Source organism: Perca fluviatilis, chromosome 3 (genome assembly GCF_010015445.1).
Source record: "Perca fluviatilis chromosome 3, GENO_Pfluv_1.0, whole genome shotgun sequence".
In the NCBI taxonomy this organism is placed as follows: domain Eukaryota; kingdom Metazoa; phylum Chordata; class Actinopteri; order Perciformes; family Percidae; genus Perca; species Perca fluviatilis.
The window spans coordinates 42629928-42646942 of NC_053114.1; the positions used below are offsets into that span (position 1 = coordinate 42629928).

The 17015-nt window shown below is 40.8% G+C and overlaps 1 protein-coding gene across 3 annotated transcripts; it reads right to left on the minus strand.

Moving 5' to 3' along the window:
• Positions 1–296: 296 nt before the first annotated feature.
• On the minus strand, positions 297–13971 carry lctla (lactase-like a). Of its 3 annotated transcripts, XM_039794629.1 has the most exons (15): positions 13403–13800; positions 13044–13209; positions 12217–12377; positions 11153–11240; positions 9377–9486; positions 9170–9298; positions 7770–7865; positions 7510–7564; positions 7239–7400; positions 5911–6185; positions 2655–2781; positions 2320–2519; positions 1390–1453; positions 1185–1258; positions 673–780 (listed from the first exon to the last, which is right to left on the minus strand). In XM_039794629.1, exons 2-14 carry the CDS (start codon positions 13168–13170, stop codon positions 1185–1187), a joined length of 1668 nt encoding a protein of 555 aa, XP_039650563.1. In that variant the 5' UTR covers positions 13171–13209; positions 13403–13800; the 3' UTR covers positions 673–780. The 3 variants fall into 3 exon arrangements, with proteins under 3 accessions (XP_039650562.1, XP_039650560.1, XP_039650563.1); XM_039794628.1 differs by lacking the exons at positions 1185–1258; positions 13403–13800 and adding an exon at positions 13824–13971 and having other exon boundaries at positions 297–780; XM_039794626.1 differs by lacking the exon at positions 1185–1258 and having other exon boundaries at positions 297–780.
• Positions 13972–17015: the final 3044 nt, after the last annotated feature.

The window sequence follows — 17015 nt, forward strand, 5'->3', positions numbered from 1 at the left end:
TCGCAGTGGCCGCAGGTTTGACTCCAACCTGCAGCCCTTTGCTGTATGTCATTCCCCTTCTCTTTCACATCTTCAGATGTCCTATATAATAAAGGCGTAAAATGCCCAAAAAATAAAATAAAAGACTCACTGCAAAAAAAGAAACTATAGTCACACTGTGTACTCAACACCACTATTTTCAGTATGTTGGTTTTCCTCTCATTATTCAATTCTAGTTTAAGGGCTTTTAATTTGAAGGATAAAACGCTGTGCAGGAATATTTATCTGAACAATTCATTCTGTAATAATCAGCACCATTCAAGTCTTAAATATTGATTTATTGAAGTGTATGAGACAAAGTACAACCCTTCACTCTCATTTCTTAATTTTACAAACTTGTTGACAAGAAACCATCTCCTCTCTGCAGCTAGTTTGAGTAGCTTACTCAAAAACCACACAAGACCAGTTTGTTAAAAAAATGAAATAATAGTAATATACCAAGCTTGAATTCATTCTTCTAGAATTGTGACAGCTACCGGCTAATTTGACTCAATTGTGAGAACCTGGAAAAGTGTTTATTCAAAACGGAACAGCAGACAGTTAAATCAACAAAATGCTCTTGACAGGATGAAGTTTCACAGCTTTGAAGTCACTCTCAGAATCGTGTGTGTGTGTGCGTGTGTTTTCAGATGCGTCCACGCAGCAGGAACATGAGGAAGACTGCACTGAGGAGGATGCAGAGCGTGCACACGGTGGGAACCACAATCTCTGTAACCATCTCCATGTGGCCTATCAGTGGATCTGAAACAAATGCACGGAAATGTAAGTCAAATGTCTCAATTTACAGTCCCAGCTTCAACTCGCTGGAAAAAGCTGCTAAGGATGAGCAAAACATGAAAAGAAACTCAGGAAAATGAATGCATTTTATGGTTTTATTTCACTTTCTTTGTGAATTTCATTATTTCTTCAAAATTACATTCTAATGTTGCCATCGGTCCAGGTTGAGCTAATCTGAGGGTTTTGTAAAATTCCAAAACAATAAGAAATGTGTCTGCAAAGTGACTTATAACTACAGCTGTTAGTGAAATGTAGTGGAGTAAAAATCACAGTATTTGCCCCTGAAATGAAGTATAAATAGAAGTATAAAGTAGCATTTTTTTGTAAAAGAAAATCCTCTTCATCTCACTCAGAAACAACTTTTGTACCTAAACTTCATCATGCACTGGCCAAGCCTTTTGCATTCCTGCATGTTCCTGATTTCCCTGGGATTTTCTTCTAGCTGGAGGGGCAAAACAAAGAAAAACCCTGTTAGATAGCGCAATAACAAGCTTGAGACAGAATTCTTTTCTTTGTTTGGCCCCACCTAGCTTCATCACAGCCTAAACTTTTATAATGCTTTATTGTACCAACCTGCAGCCAGGAGCTGGTTACTGGAGGAGCAAGTCTCTACGGCTTTCCTCTTCCAACTCTCCACCTGTAAAGATCCGAAAAACAACAACATGTTCTGCTCCAGAGGGACTTTTAACATTTACAGGGTTTCCGCGGGGTCTTAAAAAGTCTAAAAAAAAAGTCTACAATTTCAACTTCAGGCCTTAAAAAGTCTATAAAAGTATTGTGTTCTAGGTCATAAAATGATTAAATTATAATTAAATAATTTTCAACAGGTCTTCATTTTCCTACGTCCATGTAATGCTATCTCTACTGCTCATTGACATTTTTTCTTTTATTCCATGGTGTTGAAGTCCAAATTAGAGGATGGATTTTTAGAAATGATGTTCGGTTTTGGGTCGGGCTCGGTCACATCAGCGCGATAAGGCATTGAACATTTTTAATTTAAAACAGCTTATTATGTAGGTGCGCGCCTGTGTTAACGTGCTGTTGACATTTCTGAATGCCTTCCTACTGTTGCTTAATAAAAGCTTTACACACAAACAAACGTACATGTGTCATTAGTATGAGAAGAAAAAACGAGATTTTTACTGTCGGGCTCAGACATAAATATCTTAATTCCTGTCGGACTCGGGTCGGGTTCGGCTACTGCTCTGTCGGACGCGGGTCTGGCTCGGACAGAAAAATGCGGCCCGATCCGCACTCTAGTCCAAATATAATTCGCTGTATATCTACAGATTATTATTACTCTGTGTCACTTTTATTCAATTTGAATACATATATCTACTTAGCGAGTACTTTTGTGACTCTGCATTTGGTTGTAGTTTTATGTTGTGATATAAATATCTTAAATTTCACTCATAAAGGTCTTAAAAAGGTCTTTAAAAGTCTTAAATTTGACTGGTTGAACCCTGCGGGAAGGAACCCTGATTTAGTGTGTTGTTAGTTTACCTCTCTCTGATTGGGAAAGCCATTGGAGCTGATGATGCGTTTATAGAACTGGACAGAGGCCTTCGGGTAGCGTGGTTTGTTTTTGTTCCTGAAGTCGACGTAGTAGAGTCCGAACCTCTCGGAGTACCCTTCATCCCACTCAAAGTTGTCGAGGAGAGACCAGGCTGTGTAACCCTTCACATTCACGCCATCTTTAATCGCTGTGAGTTGAACCAGGGAAACAGACAAACAAAGAACGAAAAGGTGACGTGTTAATTTTTATCTCAGGGGACGTGGCAACTTTGTTGGTCGTTTTGGATGCAATCTTTCTGTCCAGCAAAAGGATTTCCTCTCACCTTTGAGCATTTCATCGATGTAGTCTTTGAAGTACTGCATTCTCCAGTCATCACAGAGATCGGTGCAGAGCATTTTCTCGGACACGCCGTTTTCTGTCACGTATATCATGGGGTTTCCATACTGAGTCTATTGGAGAGACATTATATCACATTCAGGATGGAAAACAGTCTGATATGTTCCTATGCTATTTCTTAAACCACACAAGATATCTCTTCTATTATGGGACATTTCTTCAATAGGTTTATTTTTACATTGACTACATTTACATGCAGCCAATAACCCGTTCAAAACCGGAATATTAGCAATAACCCGGTCGCGCACGGCCATGTAAACACCGGCAAAAACCCGAATATGCTCATATTGTGGTTTTTAAAAACCTGAATATGCTACCTGGGTTACCCCTTTTCTAACCCGAAATTTTGGTCATGTAAACGCGTATCGGCATATCTCCATCAAAAGGAACATTGATTTGTGTTCTGCGCATGTTCTATTCGCAAGGAGTCTCGGTCTTTTGAGTAGAGGAACTTCTTGTATGCGCCAGAAAACATAGTTATAGTAATAATTATATACTATAATAATATAATTATATATATATATGTCAATGTAGAAAACCTGCGCGCAGTATACCGGAAGTAAACAAGAAGTAGAGGTAAACATGGCGAGACGCAACACAGCATCACACTTTTGGAGCGAGGAGGAAACCAGTTTCTTTATTAGTGTGGTGAAAACCATGAATATAATGTCTTTTGTTGACGGTAGAAAGTACCGAGATAATGAGATTTATAAGAAGGTGATCGAAAAGTTATTGCGTCTTAAGGTTGTCCGTAGGCTACGTCCAGACGCTAACCGTGCGTCGCCGTTTACGTCGGGATATCGCCATTTGATTACAAATGCCACGTATACAGGAGTAACTCTCTCTGCTCTCGCATGTAAACGGGTTATTCTGAATGTTTCAGAAACCCGAATAGTGACCTTAACCCGACCATAACCCGAAAATTGACAGCTTGTAAACGTAGTCATTGTAAACATCTTTTGCTTTCTTGCCGAGAGTTAGATGAGAAGATGGATACCAGTGTCTGTGCATTAATGCTGCGTTCCAGACACAATTTTTAGCCCATAAGTTACGACTTCAAGTCACAACTCACGGCTTGGTAGCGTTCCAGGGTTCAGGTTAGGGTAGCGGCTACCTAACGCTGACGTTAGCTAGCGCTAGCTGATACTAGCGATTTCTAGTCGCCGACATATTTTGGACTTCATTCCACACTGTAGTAGTACGCAATCGTATGTGTATTGTTTTGATTACAATGTGCGGAATTACTTTACGTTGCCTATTTATTTCTATTTCTCACCGTTAATCACCGGCGTCTGTACAGCATCAACAGGTGTAGCCATTGTTGTTTATGTGTGTGACGTCAAAAACTGTAACTGGGAGTACAACCATCTGGTACGAGTTCAGTTCACTGGGAGTAAGTTATGGGTTTGACTGTTGTTCTAGCGCACTTTCACAGGTAGAAGGTTGTGACAACACTGGTTACGGGTTGCCTGGAACGCAGCATAACTACAGAGCTAGAGCTAGTAGGCGGTGAGCTTAGCTTAGCATAAAGACTGGAAGCAGAGGGAAACAGCTAGCCCGTCTCTCTCCAACATTCATACATATACAGTATATCTGCAGAAGTGCTGGACGGAGGGAGTTTGTCAATGAATAATTACACTGTACAACTCCATCTAAAACCATCATCTTTTACATTTGTTTGTAATTAAACAAACACTATATAACTTAATTATTGAACTTGCTGATAGGTGCTTTTCTGAACTTTGGACAGAGCCAGGCTGGCTGTTTCCCCCTGCTTCCAGTCTTTATGGATTCAAACAAGCTCATTTGCTTAAAGGTCCCATGACATGCTGCTCTTTGGATGCTTTTATATAGGCCTTAGTGGTCCCCTAATACTGTATCTGAAGTCTCTTTTATATAGACCTTAGTGGTCCCCTAATACTGTATCTGAAGTCTCTTTTATATAGACCTTAGTGGTCCCCTAATACTGTATCTGAAGTCTCTTTTATATAGACCTTAGTGGTCCCCTAATACTGTATCTGAAGTCTCTTTTATATAGACCTTAGTGGTCCCCTAATACTGTATCTGAAGTCTCTTTTATATAGACCTTAGTGGTCCCCTAATACTGTATCTGAAGTCTCTTTTATATAGACCTTAGTGGTCCCCTAATACTGTATCTGAAGTCTCTTTTATATAGACCTTAGTGGTCCCCTAATACTGTATCTGAAGTCTCTTTTATATAGGCCTTAGTGGTCCCCTAATACTGTATCTGAAGTCTCTTTTATATAGACCTTAGTGGTCCCCTAATACTGTATCTGAAGTCTCTTTTATATAGGCCTTAGTGGTCCCCTAATACTGTATCTGAAGTCTCTTTTATATAGACCTTAGTGGTCCCCTAATACTGTATCTGAAGTCTCTTTTATATAGGCCTTAGTGGCCCCCTAATACTGTATCTGAAGTCTCTTTTATATAGACCTTAGTGGTGGAGGATGTGCCATTTCTGTGTCTGTAGCTATTGAGGAGGAGAGAGGGGGGGCAAGGTGGAGGGTGGGGGTGTGGCCTTGACCAACTGCCACTTTGCTCGTTTGAAAGCCATGATGTCTCTCTCTCTCATGGGTGGGCCAAATTCTCTGGGCGGGCAAAGCAGAGAAAGGGGAGGTAACCTTGCTCCTTATGACCTCATAAGGTCCATCTGAGCTTTAATTTTCTCAAAGGCAGAGCAGGATACCCAGGGCTCGGTTTACACCTATCACCATTTCTAGCCACTGGGGGACCATAGGCAGGCTGGGGGAGCGCATATTAATATTAAAAAACCTCATAAAATGACATTTTCATGCCATGGGACCTTTAAAAGTCCGATGAGAAGATAGATACTGTTTTCACATTTGTATGCATATACAGTATATAGCACATACAAATGTGAAAGTGGTATCCATCTTCTCATCTGACTTTTAAGCAAATGAGCTTGTTTTTCTAAAAATATTGAAGAGATTTTTACAAAAGCTTTTCAGCCCTAGTTTATTTGGCTCACAATTATAATTATATCACTTGGATTTGGATGGCTGAAAGAGCCCAGCGTGCATCACTTTTTATTGTAATTTGTTCATGTTGTGATTGTTTTACTTCTAGAACAATTTCATTCTATATTCAACGGATCTTATACAGCTGGATATCAGAATTTTATTCAGATCTGTGTTGCATACCTTGACAAAGTTCAACAGGCGTCTGAAGCCCCAGGGAACAGAATAGAGCCATTCAGAGCCTGGATCAGGCCATTTTGGGTCAACCAGCTCAGCAAGGTCTCGATCTGCAAAGTAGCTGTCTCCGAGGCCTGATGGGTAATTCTTCAGGGTGACGTAGCGAGTCGTGAAATGGCCGAGGCCCAGGAAATCACAGGTTCCCTTGATGTAACTCTTCTCCTGAGGCGAGAAGACGGGCAGCCGTGAAGCTCCCAGGCCCTGCTGGCCACTCTTCCTGCCTGAAGGTCAAAGTTCAAAGCGTTTCATAATGAAACTAGCAGACACATAAAATTGCAATGGTCTAACAAAAACTTTTTTAATAATAAATAACCAGTCCCCCAGGAAGTACGCCGGGCATAGCGGCCAAACAGTGGAGTTGCAACTCCCAGGCCCTCTCGTGATGACCTATGGCCCAAAAATACGCGTCTGTAAATCAGTGGTTAAATTTTTTTGAGCGTCACAACCACCTCAAAATGACTCATTTCCCTATCAGAATTTGATCCATTCGGTCCGATAACATTTAGAAAGTCTAGAAGAGCCGCATGATCATCAGTTAATCCCCGTTTAAAGTCCCAGTGTGTAACGTGTTTAGTTGTTCATTATCAAAATCTATGTTGCCCGTTCACAAACTTGTCCTTCTTCATGAATATTTACCACCACCATCAATTCCAAGTATTCCTATTGGCTTGAAATGTTACATTTGCATTCGCATGAACTGGGGTAGATGCTCCATATTCATGCACCGCCTTGAAATACGTTAGCCGGTAAGGGACATAAAGGACATACTGCTCCACCTTTATGTTTGATAAACTCACAGGTGCTGCTAATGCTGCTAATGGGTATCGTAGCTTCCCGACCCTTTTTGAAGCGTGAAGGCTACCGTAGCTGTAATAAGTACTTTCAACTGCGTGGTGCGAGAGAGTTGATTGCGATATATGATCTCAACGCTAGATGGGAGAAATTCCCACACATTAGACCTTTCAGTTAGCGAAGCGCTAAACCGGAAGTAGCCGGCTGGGCCGGAGGAGGTCTTAAGTGCGCAAGGTCTATGGGCCACACAGTGCGAAAGTAGTGCCAATCATTCGGGTCATTTTTAGCTCCATGATGGCTTCATGCACCACTAAGCAAAAAGGAATAAACGGAGCTCCGCTACGAATGCTGTATCCAGTTATTATACAGTACATCCATGCAAATACCTAATAAAAACCAAACTTGGCTTCACTTACACAGTCTATGCATCTCCCCCTGGTGAGGACAGATAAAATAAACGGTTGCATTTGACCGTGACATACCGATGTAATCTTTCATAACCTGGGGGTAGTCTCCGTTGAAGATGGGAGTAGCAAACCATCCCATGTAGAACTGGATGTATCTCTCTGCTGCTTCAATGTCCCTCTGGTTGGTGATGTCCACTGGTTCCCCCCAGTCTGCTGTTAGCGAGATCCCAACCAGGCCTGGACACACACACACAGCAACTTTATCATCCAGCATGGAAGAAATTTATCTTTGACTTCAATCACAAAAAAATAAAAAATAAATAAAATAAAAAGTTTAATTTTTTACCTTTTTGTTTGCTTCGCCACTGCATGTCATACGTGTGCCAAACCTTAGCATGTGCCTGTTTCAAAGACAAGAAGGCAGTGTCACCGTGATGTCTTGTTTGGCTTATTTGACATTATTTGAAGAAGGAAATGAATGCTGAATCTGTAGGCAACGGGACATGATTTTGGTAAATCATAAGCGCTTTGCTTTCTGTTTGTAGTCCGAGTCGTATTGACCAATCACGTTTGAGCTGGCTTTGGTATGCATGCAGGCAGTCTTACCTTGATGATGTGGTGGGCAGCTTTGTAAGCTCCGGTTCCCTTTAGCTTCAGTCCGGGTGCATGTTCCCCTGTTTCATATCCCTCCACAGCAATGGACTGAAAACCAGAGGAGGAAAGTAACAAATTACATTTACTCACATTACTGTAATTAAGTTGTTTTTTGTGTACTTTTACTTTGTAAAGTAGTTTTTAAAATCTACTTTAAAGTGCTCATATTATGCATTTTGTCTTTTTCCCTTTCCTTTATTGTGTTATATATATTTTTTGTGCACGTTACAGGTTTACGAATTGAAAAAGCCCAAAGTCCCCCCCAAAGGGACTTACCATCTCCAACAGAAAACACTGTTCACCAACTGCTCCAAACAGCTCTACTGTAGTCCAGCCTTTACTTCAGAGACAGACATGGTCACTTTGTAACACACGTTATAATGCTCGCCTAGCTGCTAGCGTGGCACGCCCTCATACTCTGCTTCTGACTGGCTAGTAGTCCTTACCTAGGTACTGTCAGGGCACGCCCTTCATACTCTGCTTCTGACTGGCTAGTAGTCCTTACCTAGGTACTGTCAGGGCACGCCCTCATACTCTGCTTCTGACTGGCTAGTAGTCCTTACCTAGGTACTGTCAGGGCACGCCCTCATACTCTGCTTCTGACTGGCTAGTAGTCCTTACCTAGGTACTGTCAGGGCACGCCCTTCTGACTGGCTAGTAGTCCTTACCTAGCTACTGTGCATGTGCAACTCCCAACAAAGATGGAACAGAAGTGAGATGTCTCACTCTGTAGCTAAAACAGAGAGCTCAACACACAGGGTGAAAAGAGGAGCTGCAGCAATGTGCAGTACAACAAAAATATGGTGTTTTTAGAAAATTAAACCATGTAAACCTATTCTGATATAACCTCTAAATACAATTATGAACCTGAAAATGAGCATAATATGAGCTCTTTAAATCTTTTACTTTAGTATGTTTAGTTTGAAGTATTTAAGTACTTTGCTACATTTTAAATCACATCCGTTACTGAGTTAAAAAAAAGTAAATAAAAAAAGGTCTGTAGCAAAACGAAAGCAGCTGTGTGCCCTAATCTAAATCACTAAAGACTGCATATTTAATTAATTAAGTGTAAAAAGTATAAATGAGAAATTAAAAAAAAATCTATCTCCCCCCGCTGTTAAAAAGTAACTGTGTAACTTTTACTAAATACATTTTAAATGAGCTGAGTAGATTTTTATACAGATATTTTTACTTGCACTTGAGTAAAAGTTCATCAAAGTATAAGTACTTTTACTTAAGTAGAATATCTTGGTACTCTTTCCACCTCTGCTGAAAACACAAGACGCCACTCTCTGATATCCAAGTCAAACTTATTACCAGTGAATGCACCGTTTCCCTGCAACCGGACCTACCCACGGATTGTTGAAAGTGATCCAGTACTTCACTTTCTTTCCAAATCTTTCAAAGCATAAGTTTGCAAAGTCGTTGAAGTGGTTCACCATGGAGACGTTCTGCCAGCCGCCGTACTTCTCCTGTAAGAACTGGGGGGGGGGGGTACCAGGTTAGTATCCACACTGTAGCTTCTAGCCCGTAAATACAAAAAGGTTTAGTGAGTTCACCTGCGGTAAATCCCAGTGGTACAAAGTAACAATGGGTGTGATGTTATTGTCCAGCAGCATGTTAATCAGGTCATCGTAATATTTGATTCCTTTCTCGTTGATGTGTTCACCTGCAAGAGTTGTCAGTGAATGATGGGAGTTAATATCAGTATTCACTGTCAGGAAATATAACATCATTACCATCAGCCCTGCGTCTAATGATTATTTTGTGGATTTTGTTTTTATTGATTATTAGTTTGGTCTTTTAAAGATATAATATGTATATATTAAAATGTGTAAAAATGACAAGACCTATGTTATATATTTAATTGAGTTGTGTACTAAGAGCAATGTCTTGTTTTATTGAAGGTAGCGTTCCGTTACATTTGGTCGCCGGTCGTCATATCCCCTTTGCGCACGTGTCAGCGTTGTGGTTGTCATAGTCTCGCACTGTCAGAACTTCCTCCACAGCGCTGTGGAGGAGGGTCTGGCTACTCCACACAGCATTCCGGCATGGGAGAAAAATGCGCTCTGGTTTATTGGCATTTACTTTAACAAATCGCAATCGTCTTGGGCGGTGCTAAGTGCCGGACGGAGCAACGGTGTCTCTGCAAAATAGCCTCTGGAAGGAACTTGTTTTGGTGGAACATGTGTACGTTCAAAAGTAGTTTTAGTCATGCAACAGAAAACTCAGATTGGACAGATAGTCTAGCTAGCTGTCTGGATTTACCCTGCAGAGATCTGAGGAGCAGTTAACCATAGTCCTCACAAATCCACCGGAGGTTAGAACGCCAACACAGAGACAGAGGAAGGGGACGGACATCCAGGCGAAAAATAGTGACATCCAGCGGCAATCCCGGAAGTGGAACATCATGGATATAGACTATGGTTGTCATAAATTTTTACTTTTTTCCAGCCGCATTTGTTTTGTTTTTTTGTGGGCATTTTCGGCCTTTATTTTTCAGCAGAAGACATGAAGGGGGGGAGAGAGGGGGGAATGAAATGAAGCAAAGGACCGCAGCCCGCTGCGTCGAGGAGTAAACCTCTATATATGGACGCCCGCTCCACCAACTGAGCTATCCGGGCGCCCTTTTCTGGCCAAATTTTTACGATGCACCCTTTAGATCTTGGTGGTTTTTAACTTTATATTTAAACCGGATGAAGGATTTTAGTCATCAGACGTCTGGATCTGAAGTTATCAGAGAAACAAGCTGAGCAAACTGTAGAGACAGCTCGGCTCGCAGCCGCTCCGCTCCGCCGATGAGCTGAACAACGTCGGAGAAACACAGATTTTTAACACGAAACAGCTTTATTCAGTGTTTTTACTGGTTTCTATTATTCGGGTCCGTTTGTTTTGGAGAGGAGGAGGAGACCTCTGCGAATAATTCTGCTCCGATGATCACTGAAGGAATCCTAATTGGGAGAAACTGACTGCAACGACGGCATTGCTCCGTCTTATGTTTATGTTTTTATTGAGAGACCCCTAGCGGCCGAATATTACGTATTGTAGCCTACATTTAAAATGTCAAAAGAATTGTTGAAAAATGCCTTTCTTAGAGCCCAAGGTGAAACATTTAAATTGATTGTTTTTGGACGACCAACAGTCCAAAACCCAAAAGTATGTAATGTACACTGATGAAACCGAGAAAAGCCAAAAGCTGGGAGCAGCAAATTCAGATGAATGTTGATTCATTTTCTGGTTAATGACTTCAATCAGTACTGATTTCAATAACCAGCAAATTAAAGAAATAAGAACTATAAATAAATATGATGATTAAATTAAACAAAAAAGGGTACTTTTAAGTCCGCTTGGTAAAATCCTCGGCCAGGAGATGGAGAAACGATAATGATTCAGCTTCATGTCCTTCATCAAGGTGATGTCATCCTTAAAAAAGAAACAAAAGAAGAACTTTTTGAAAAGCATGTTCTGCAGACAAACATTCACACCAACAAAACTCTGGCAACATGACATCATGACTTCACGTAAACATACACGCCACTTTCCTAAAGCCAAGTGGCGTGCTATCTGTACGCATATGAGCTATCCGCGTGTATGTCTACGCTCTATATAGCGGACGACAGTCTGCAACGTCACAGCGTTTAAATATCATATGGGTTCCATGAAGCGCTGGAACAAAGTCATAGAGAATATACTGTCAGACAGTGTGCAATAAGATTACTTTTTTTAACCTGAACGTTACATTTGAAACAAATGTTTAATAAGAGTTTAACAATTTCTTTTAACTTATGTCAAGGCTGACCATGATCCATAAAATATTGTTTGGTAATGTCCCAATTTTTTTGTCGTGTGTTATTACTAAGGTATAGGACACACACAATGTTTACACTCGTGGCAGCATATCAGACCTGTGTCCTCATACATTTAAGGCCGTGTTAGGGAAAGGAACCTTTGCCTATATTGTTCAGTGGAACAAGTTAGACCGGCAAATTAAAGTCATTTCTAGCATGAACTATTTCAAAAAGAGAATCAAGGCCTGGTTACTAGAGAGGGTAGCGGAATAGAACAAGGGGCCAGTTACCGTTTTTATTTTTATTTACGTTTTTATGTTATGTCATTGATTATCACACACTCTGTAAGTGTCTTGTCTTGTCCTGATGTTATGTGTTGAGGACCACAATGGAAATAAGTCCTGGACTTCATTGTGTTTTAATCCTCGATTGTTTTTGATGTCTTTTTTTTTTCATGTGTAAGGCATTCTTGATACAATTAAATCAAATCAAAACTATGACGTACATAAACACTTCAAACTTAATTTAACTTATAACATTATTGCAAGACTTTATCAGCAACTATCAGCCTCGTCTTTTCTGGAAATGTGCTTTTTTTTTCTGCACGTCACCTTGAATCTGTAGTAGCCCTCACACGAGGTGTCTCCCGTGTCATTTGCGACAATTTTCCCCTTTTTGTGGGCAAATGCATCCCAGATGCTCATTCCTTTGCCGTCTATGTTCCAAGCTCCTTCGGTCTGGTAGGCAGAGGTGCCAGCTCCCCAGGAGAAACCTGCAGAGGAAAACAGAGGAACTATAAATGGCCATGATACAGATACAGATACAGAGTGAATTGCACGCAACAAATTACAATCCACAAACATAACAACAACATAACTATCATGAGGTTTTTGCAGAATAATGTTTCATTCAAGTAGACTTGCATTCAAGATTCTACGCAGCTTAATGGCAGAGGGAATAAAAGATTACAGCTTTGCAGATTGTGGACTACTTAGGAGTAAATAGGGCTGCACAATATATCGGGGTTTTTTGTCATCGCAATATCAACTGCCACAGTAAACACATCCCGAAAGGCTGCGACATTTCCCAAAAGATACTCTGAGATGTTTTGTGTTATTTGAAAGAAAATCTCAGTAGAAACCTGCACGTTAAAAATGTAACTGTCATTCTTTTTTTAGTGGTGCCTTTTATATTCAATCCAATGTTCAATTTGTTCAATATAAGAACAATTATTTTTCTTTCATTTGTTTTAAATTCAACAAAAGTTTGTTGCATTTAAGCAGAATACTGAAAGCAGCAGAAAGGCAGAACTGAGTGCACTTTATTATGTGTTAATTTATCGAAAAGTAATATCGTTATCACGATATTCAACAACTTTATCACATATTGCACATTTTCCTCATATCACACAGCCCTAGTGTTTAATCGTGTTTTATACCAGTTGGGAAGGTGCCGTAGTAGAAAGATGTCCTCTCATTCTTGGTCCAGTCAAAGTCCTCCCCGGCTGACACACACAGCACCATAGCAAGCACATGGTACGGCCTCAGGATGCACCGCTGCAGCATCGTGGTCTTTGGCAAAGAGCTTACTGTCTTCAGTTACACCTGAAGGACAATAATCACCCAGTTTGAACACTGATTTCACAGATTTCATGGCTTATTATAGGCATCCTAAAACCAGCGGTCAAAACCGCTACAATTCTGCATCTCCTGTCCTTCTACCCTGAGCTAGATAGGTTGAGGGCAGATCGCAGGATATACACACGTGTTAAGGTAAAGCAAAGATTCAGAAACTCACGCAGAGGTGGCAGCTGTCCACAGGTTTCGAGTAAAAGCATCCTAACTCAACAGGATCATTTGTTAAACATCCAGTGAAAAAAGCACCCGGTCAGTTATCAGAGCACGTGGATTTGGAAAGGGAAGAATCTAGTTTCATTTCAGCCAGCTGTAAGACACGCTGACACAAAACGCTATCAGAGACAGAAAGTAAGCCAGCTTGTCCAGCACAGTCAGGATGAGCGACATTTCAAGCTGTTGTGTTATCTTCAGAGGTGTAAAAGATATCCGAGATAAGAAGTATAATCGGAAAATGTAAAGTTCGCCTGAGAGTCCTCTTGCCAGTGCCTGTGTTCTGTATCTCTCCCTACATCTGTCCCCTTTGCCCAGCCTCTGTCTCAGCCCCGGCCTGCCTCACTCAGAACCACATATAGATGTCTGACCTGCTGCACGTCCTGCATTTGTCTCCGCTGGAAACTGCTCCAAAATGCAGGAAACGTCCCCAAGCTTCTGGACCCAGTTACTGTTCCCCCAGTGTCACCGACAGGTTCAGAGCCAATGTTACAAAAACAAAAACCGAGTGAAGCGTCCAGTGCCATTTTCTGCTATTCATCAGCCCCCCATACAGCCCCCCATACAACGACACCCCCCCTTCACACACGCACTGAATACCGCTCCATTTGAAGTCAGTGAAGTGTGACAGTAAATTTGCTGGGGCAAACAGATCTTTTGGAAAAAGAAGAGATTCTGGCACTGTAAGCAGAGTTAATGTCAGAGAGCCTGATCCGTTTGCAGCTCGGTCTCATAACACTTCAACTATGAGCTTTATACTGTTTTTACATGTCAAACAGAACAGAAAATATTGTCTCAGTTCAGTCACTTTATTATCCCAGATGGGAAACTTGATTTGCAGTCAGGAGTGCTTTGAAGATTTTGACAACAATACAAAAACATAAAGTACAAACATGTTTCCTGTACATACAAAATACAGAACACAGTTGTACATAATACTAAAGCAGCAATTTTTAACAAGTTCTAAATTACGTGAGCAAATTAAGTTGGGTTATTGCCCAAGGAACGAAGACATTTTTACTCCTATCGCTCTTGAACGTCAGTACTCTGAATCTATGGCCTGAGGGGAGTCCTTCAAGATGTTTAAAGATGCACTGAAGATGCACTTAGAGTGTGTGTGTAAAAGACAAGTAGAAATCAAAAAGATGAACCACTCTAGAAACAAGTGCATCAGTCTTTGCCATTTAGGCTACGTTCACACCGCAAGTCTTAATGTTTAATTCAGATTTTTTTGCTCAGATCCGATTATTTTTTTTTTTTGGCTGTTCACATTACCTTTAAAAATGTGGCCTATATCAGATTCCAGTGTGAACTGTTTGCGGTTTCGAACTGACCTGCATGCGCAAAAGAACAATAACAATGACATCAGACGCAGCACGCTGTTGCACAAAAGTTTAGGGAGGTTATGGAGGAAGTTTTATTTCAAAATGTTTGTGTAATGGCAGCCGTAACATTAAGTAGCATACACTAATTAGGTCTAACACCTCCCTCTCCCTCCATTGACTTGCTCCATCACTGTTCTCCATGTTGTAGGCCTAGTACCGTCTGTGTCTAGGGCTAACTCTGGCCGGCGCATAATTGTGACAAATATCGATGTAGATTGACGTAAAAGTCACATCAAATCCGCCTTGGTTGTTCACATGGCGAAACCTCGGTCTGATTCAGGACCACATATGGAAGTGGTCTAAATCTGATTTGAAAAAAAATCAGATCAGGGCAAGATTTGAGTGTTCACACTACTGACCAGATTTGGGCCCCTTTTGCCTGCAGTCTCTCACTCTTTTCACGTTCAGAGAGACAACCTTTGGTCCATCTGCTTTCTCGGTTCAAGCAGTGGGGCAGTGGAGTTCCATTAGAAACTGGGGAAGCTTTGGCTAAAGTCAGCACCAGTGATGGCCTTGGATTTATCATACTGAGTCTATTGATTACCCCGCACTGGACATTGGACTTGTATGTATTCAGTAGAGCTGCAAAGATTAATCGATTAGCTGTCAACTATTAAATTAATCCCTAACTAGTTTGATAATCTGATTGAGACATTTTTTACAGAAAAAGTAAAACTGATACTTGACTCGCAAATAATATGTAATTAAGAAAATATGTCCGATATGTAAGTAATGTCTACATCACATCACTTAACAGTTCAACTTAAAGCAGACAGGTGCTGCTTTCCAGTGACAGAAACGTGCACTAGGGCTGTGCAAGTAATCAAATTTAGATCGGATTTCGGATTATACCGATCACAAAAACAATGTAATCGAGAAAAACTATTATTTGCACATTACGTTTTGCAAGTAAACTCTTATTTTGTTCAACGGGGAAAGTATTAAGGTGTTTTACCTGTTGATTTGTTTAATGGTTTCGCTGTTTTTCTTCTATCTTTCCAAAAGTCAATGAGTAATTGGGTTAAGTAATCATGATTTCAATATTGATTAAAATAATTGTGTGTCAACTTTTGGCATGACACAGCCCCCCTACAACAGTCTGCTGTGATATCCTTACGTGTCACCTGTTTGAGTTTGGTTGCTCTAAATTATGAGGAAATTAAATAGTTCCTCATTTAGCCTACATCTATCCATCTGACAACTTTTACGGTTATTATAATTGTTGGTTGTTCTATTTTGCATGTAATGTAAGTGAGAAAGGGGGGGAAGACATGCAGGAAATCGTCACAGGTCAGGTTTGAACCCTGGACCTCTGCGTCGAGGCATAAACCTCTCAGTACACGTGCGCCTGCTCTACCACTGAGCCAGCCCGGCCACCTGCAAGGCTTATTCGATGCATCTTGTGCCAAAGCAGTTATAAATGACTATAGTCATGTGAACAACTGACCTAATGTTCATATATATAGTCACATAGTTTGACAAAGTTTAATAGTCATTCGACGAGTGTGCCAAAGCGATTGAGAACAACTGTAAGTAGGGCTGGGTATCGCCAATGATTTCCCGAATCGATTCCTATTCACCATGTCCGGATTCAATATCAATTAGGTTAGGGAAATTTCAGTTACAATACCTATTTTGCTTGGATATTTAAGAGATTCTCAGAGAACTTCTGCCGTAAATTGTACAAGCAAGAAGCAACCGTCAAATATGTTTTTATAACGCGCCAGGTTAATGTTTACATTAAGTAAAGGGGGTCGGTTCTCCACATCCATGGTGAAAAGGCACATATAATAAAAGATCCATTTGGGGATTTTATTATTCGATATTAGATCAAAAAGATCGATTCTAATTAGAGAATCAGTTTTTTTATGACCCAGCCCTAAGTATTAGCGTTCAAACGTTTCATATAAAATAAGTGTAGTGGAAGTGGAACTGTTAGAAGTCTAGCGTGTACGTTCAGGTTCATGGCGGTTCTGTCAGCTGCCCTCGGGGTCACGACCTCTTCAGTGAATAGTGTGCTGGGGCCGGCTGCGCACAAAGCATGAATACATGAATACCACCATTATCATAAGGCGCATTGTTTACACGCCATTGTTGTATAAAATGCTGAATTGTTCAAAGCCCAAACTGTTGGCACTGCACTCTCACATTTACGTGTGTGTGTGTGTGTGTGTGTGT

Excerpts from the sequence above, each read along its gene's own strand:
- lctla (XM_039794628.1), bottom strand. The coding sequence starts at position 13,170 with ATGCTGCAGCGGTGCATCCTGAGGCCGTACCATGTGCTTGCTATGGTG. Across the intron at positions 9,487-11,152 it reads TTTACCAAGCGGACTTAAAA|GTGAACACATCAACGAGAAA; the intron begins GTACCCTTTTTT and ends CAACTCTTGCAG. Across the intron at positions 7,565-7,769 it reads CTGCCCACCACATCATCAAG|GCACATGCTAAGGTTTGGCA; the intron begins GTAAGACTGCCT and ends TCTTTGAAACAG.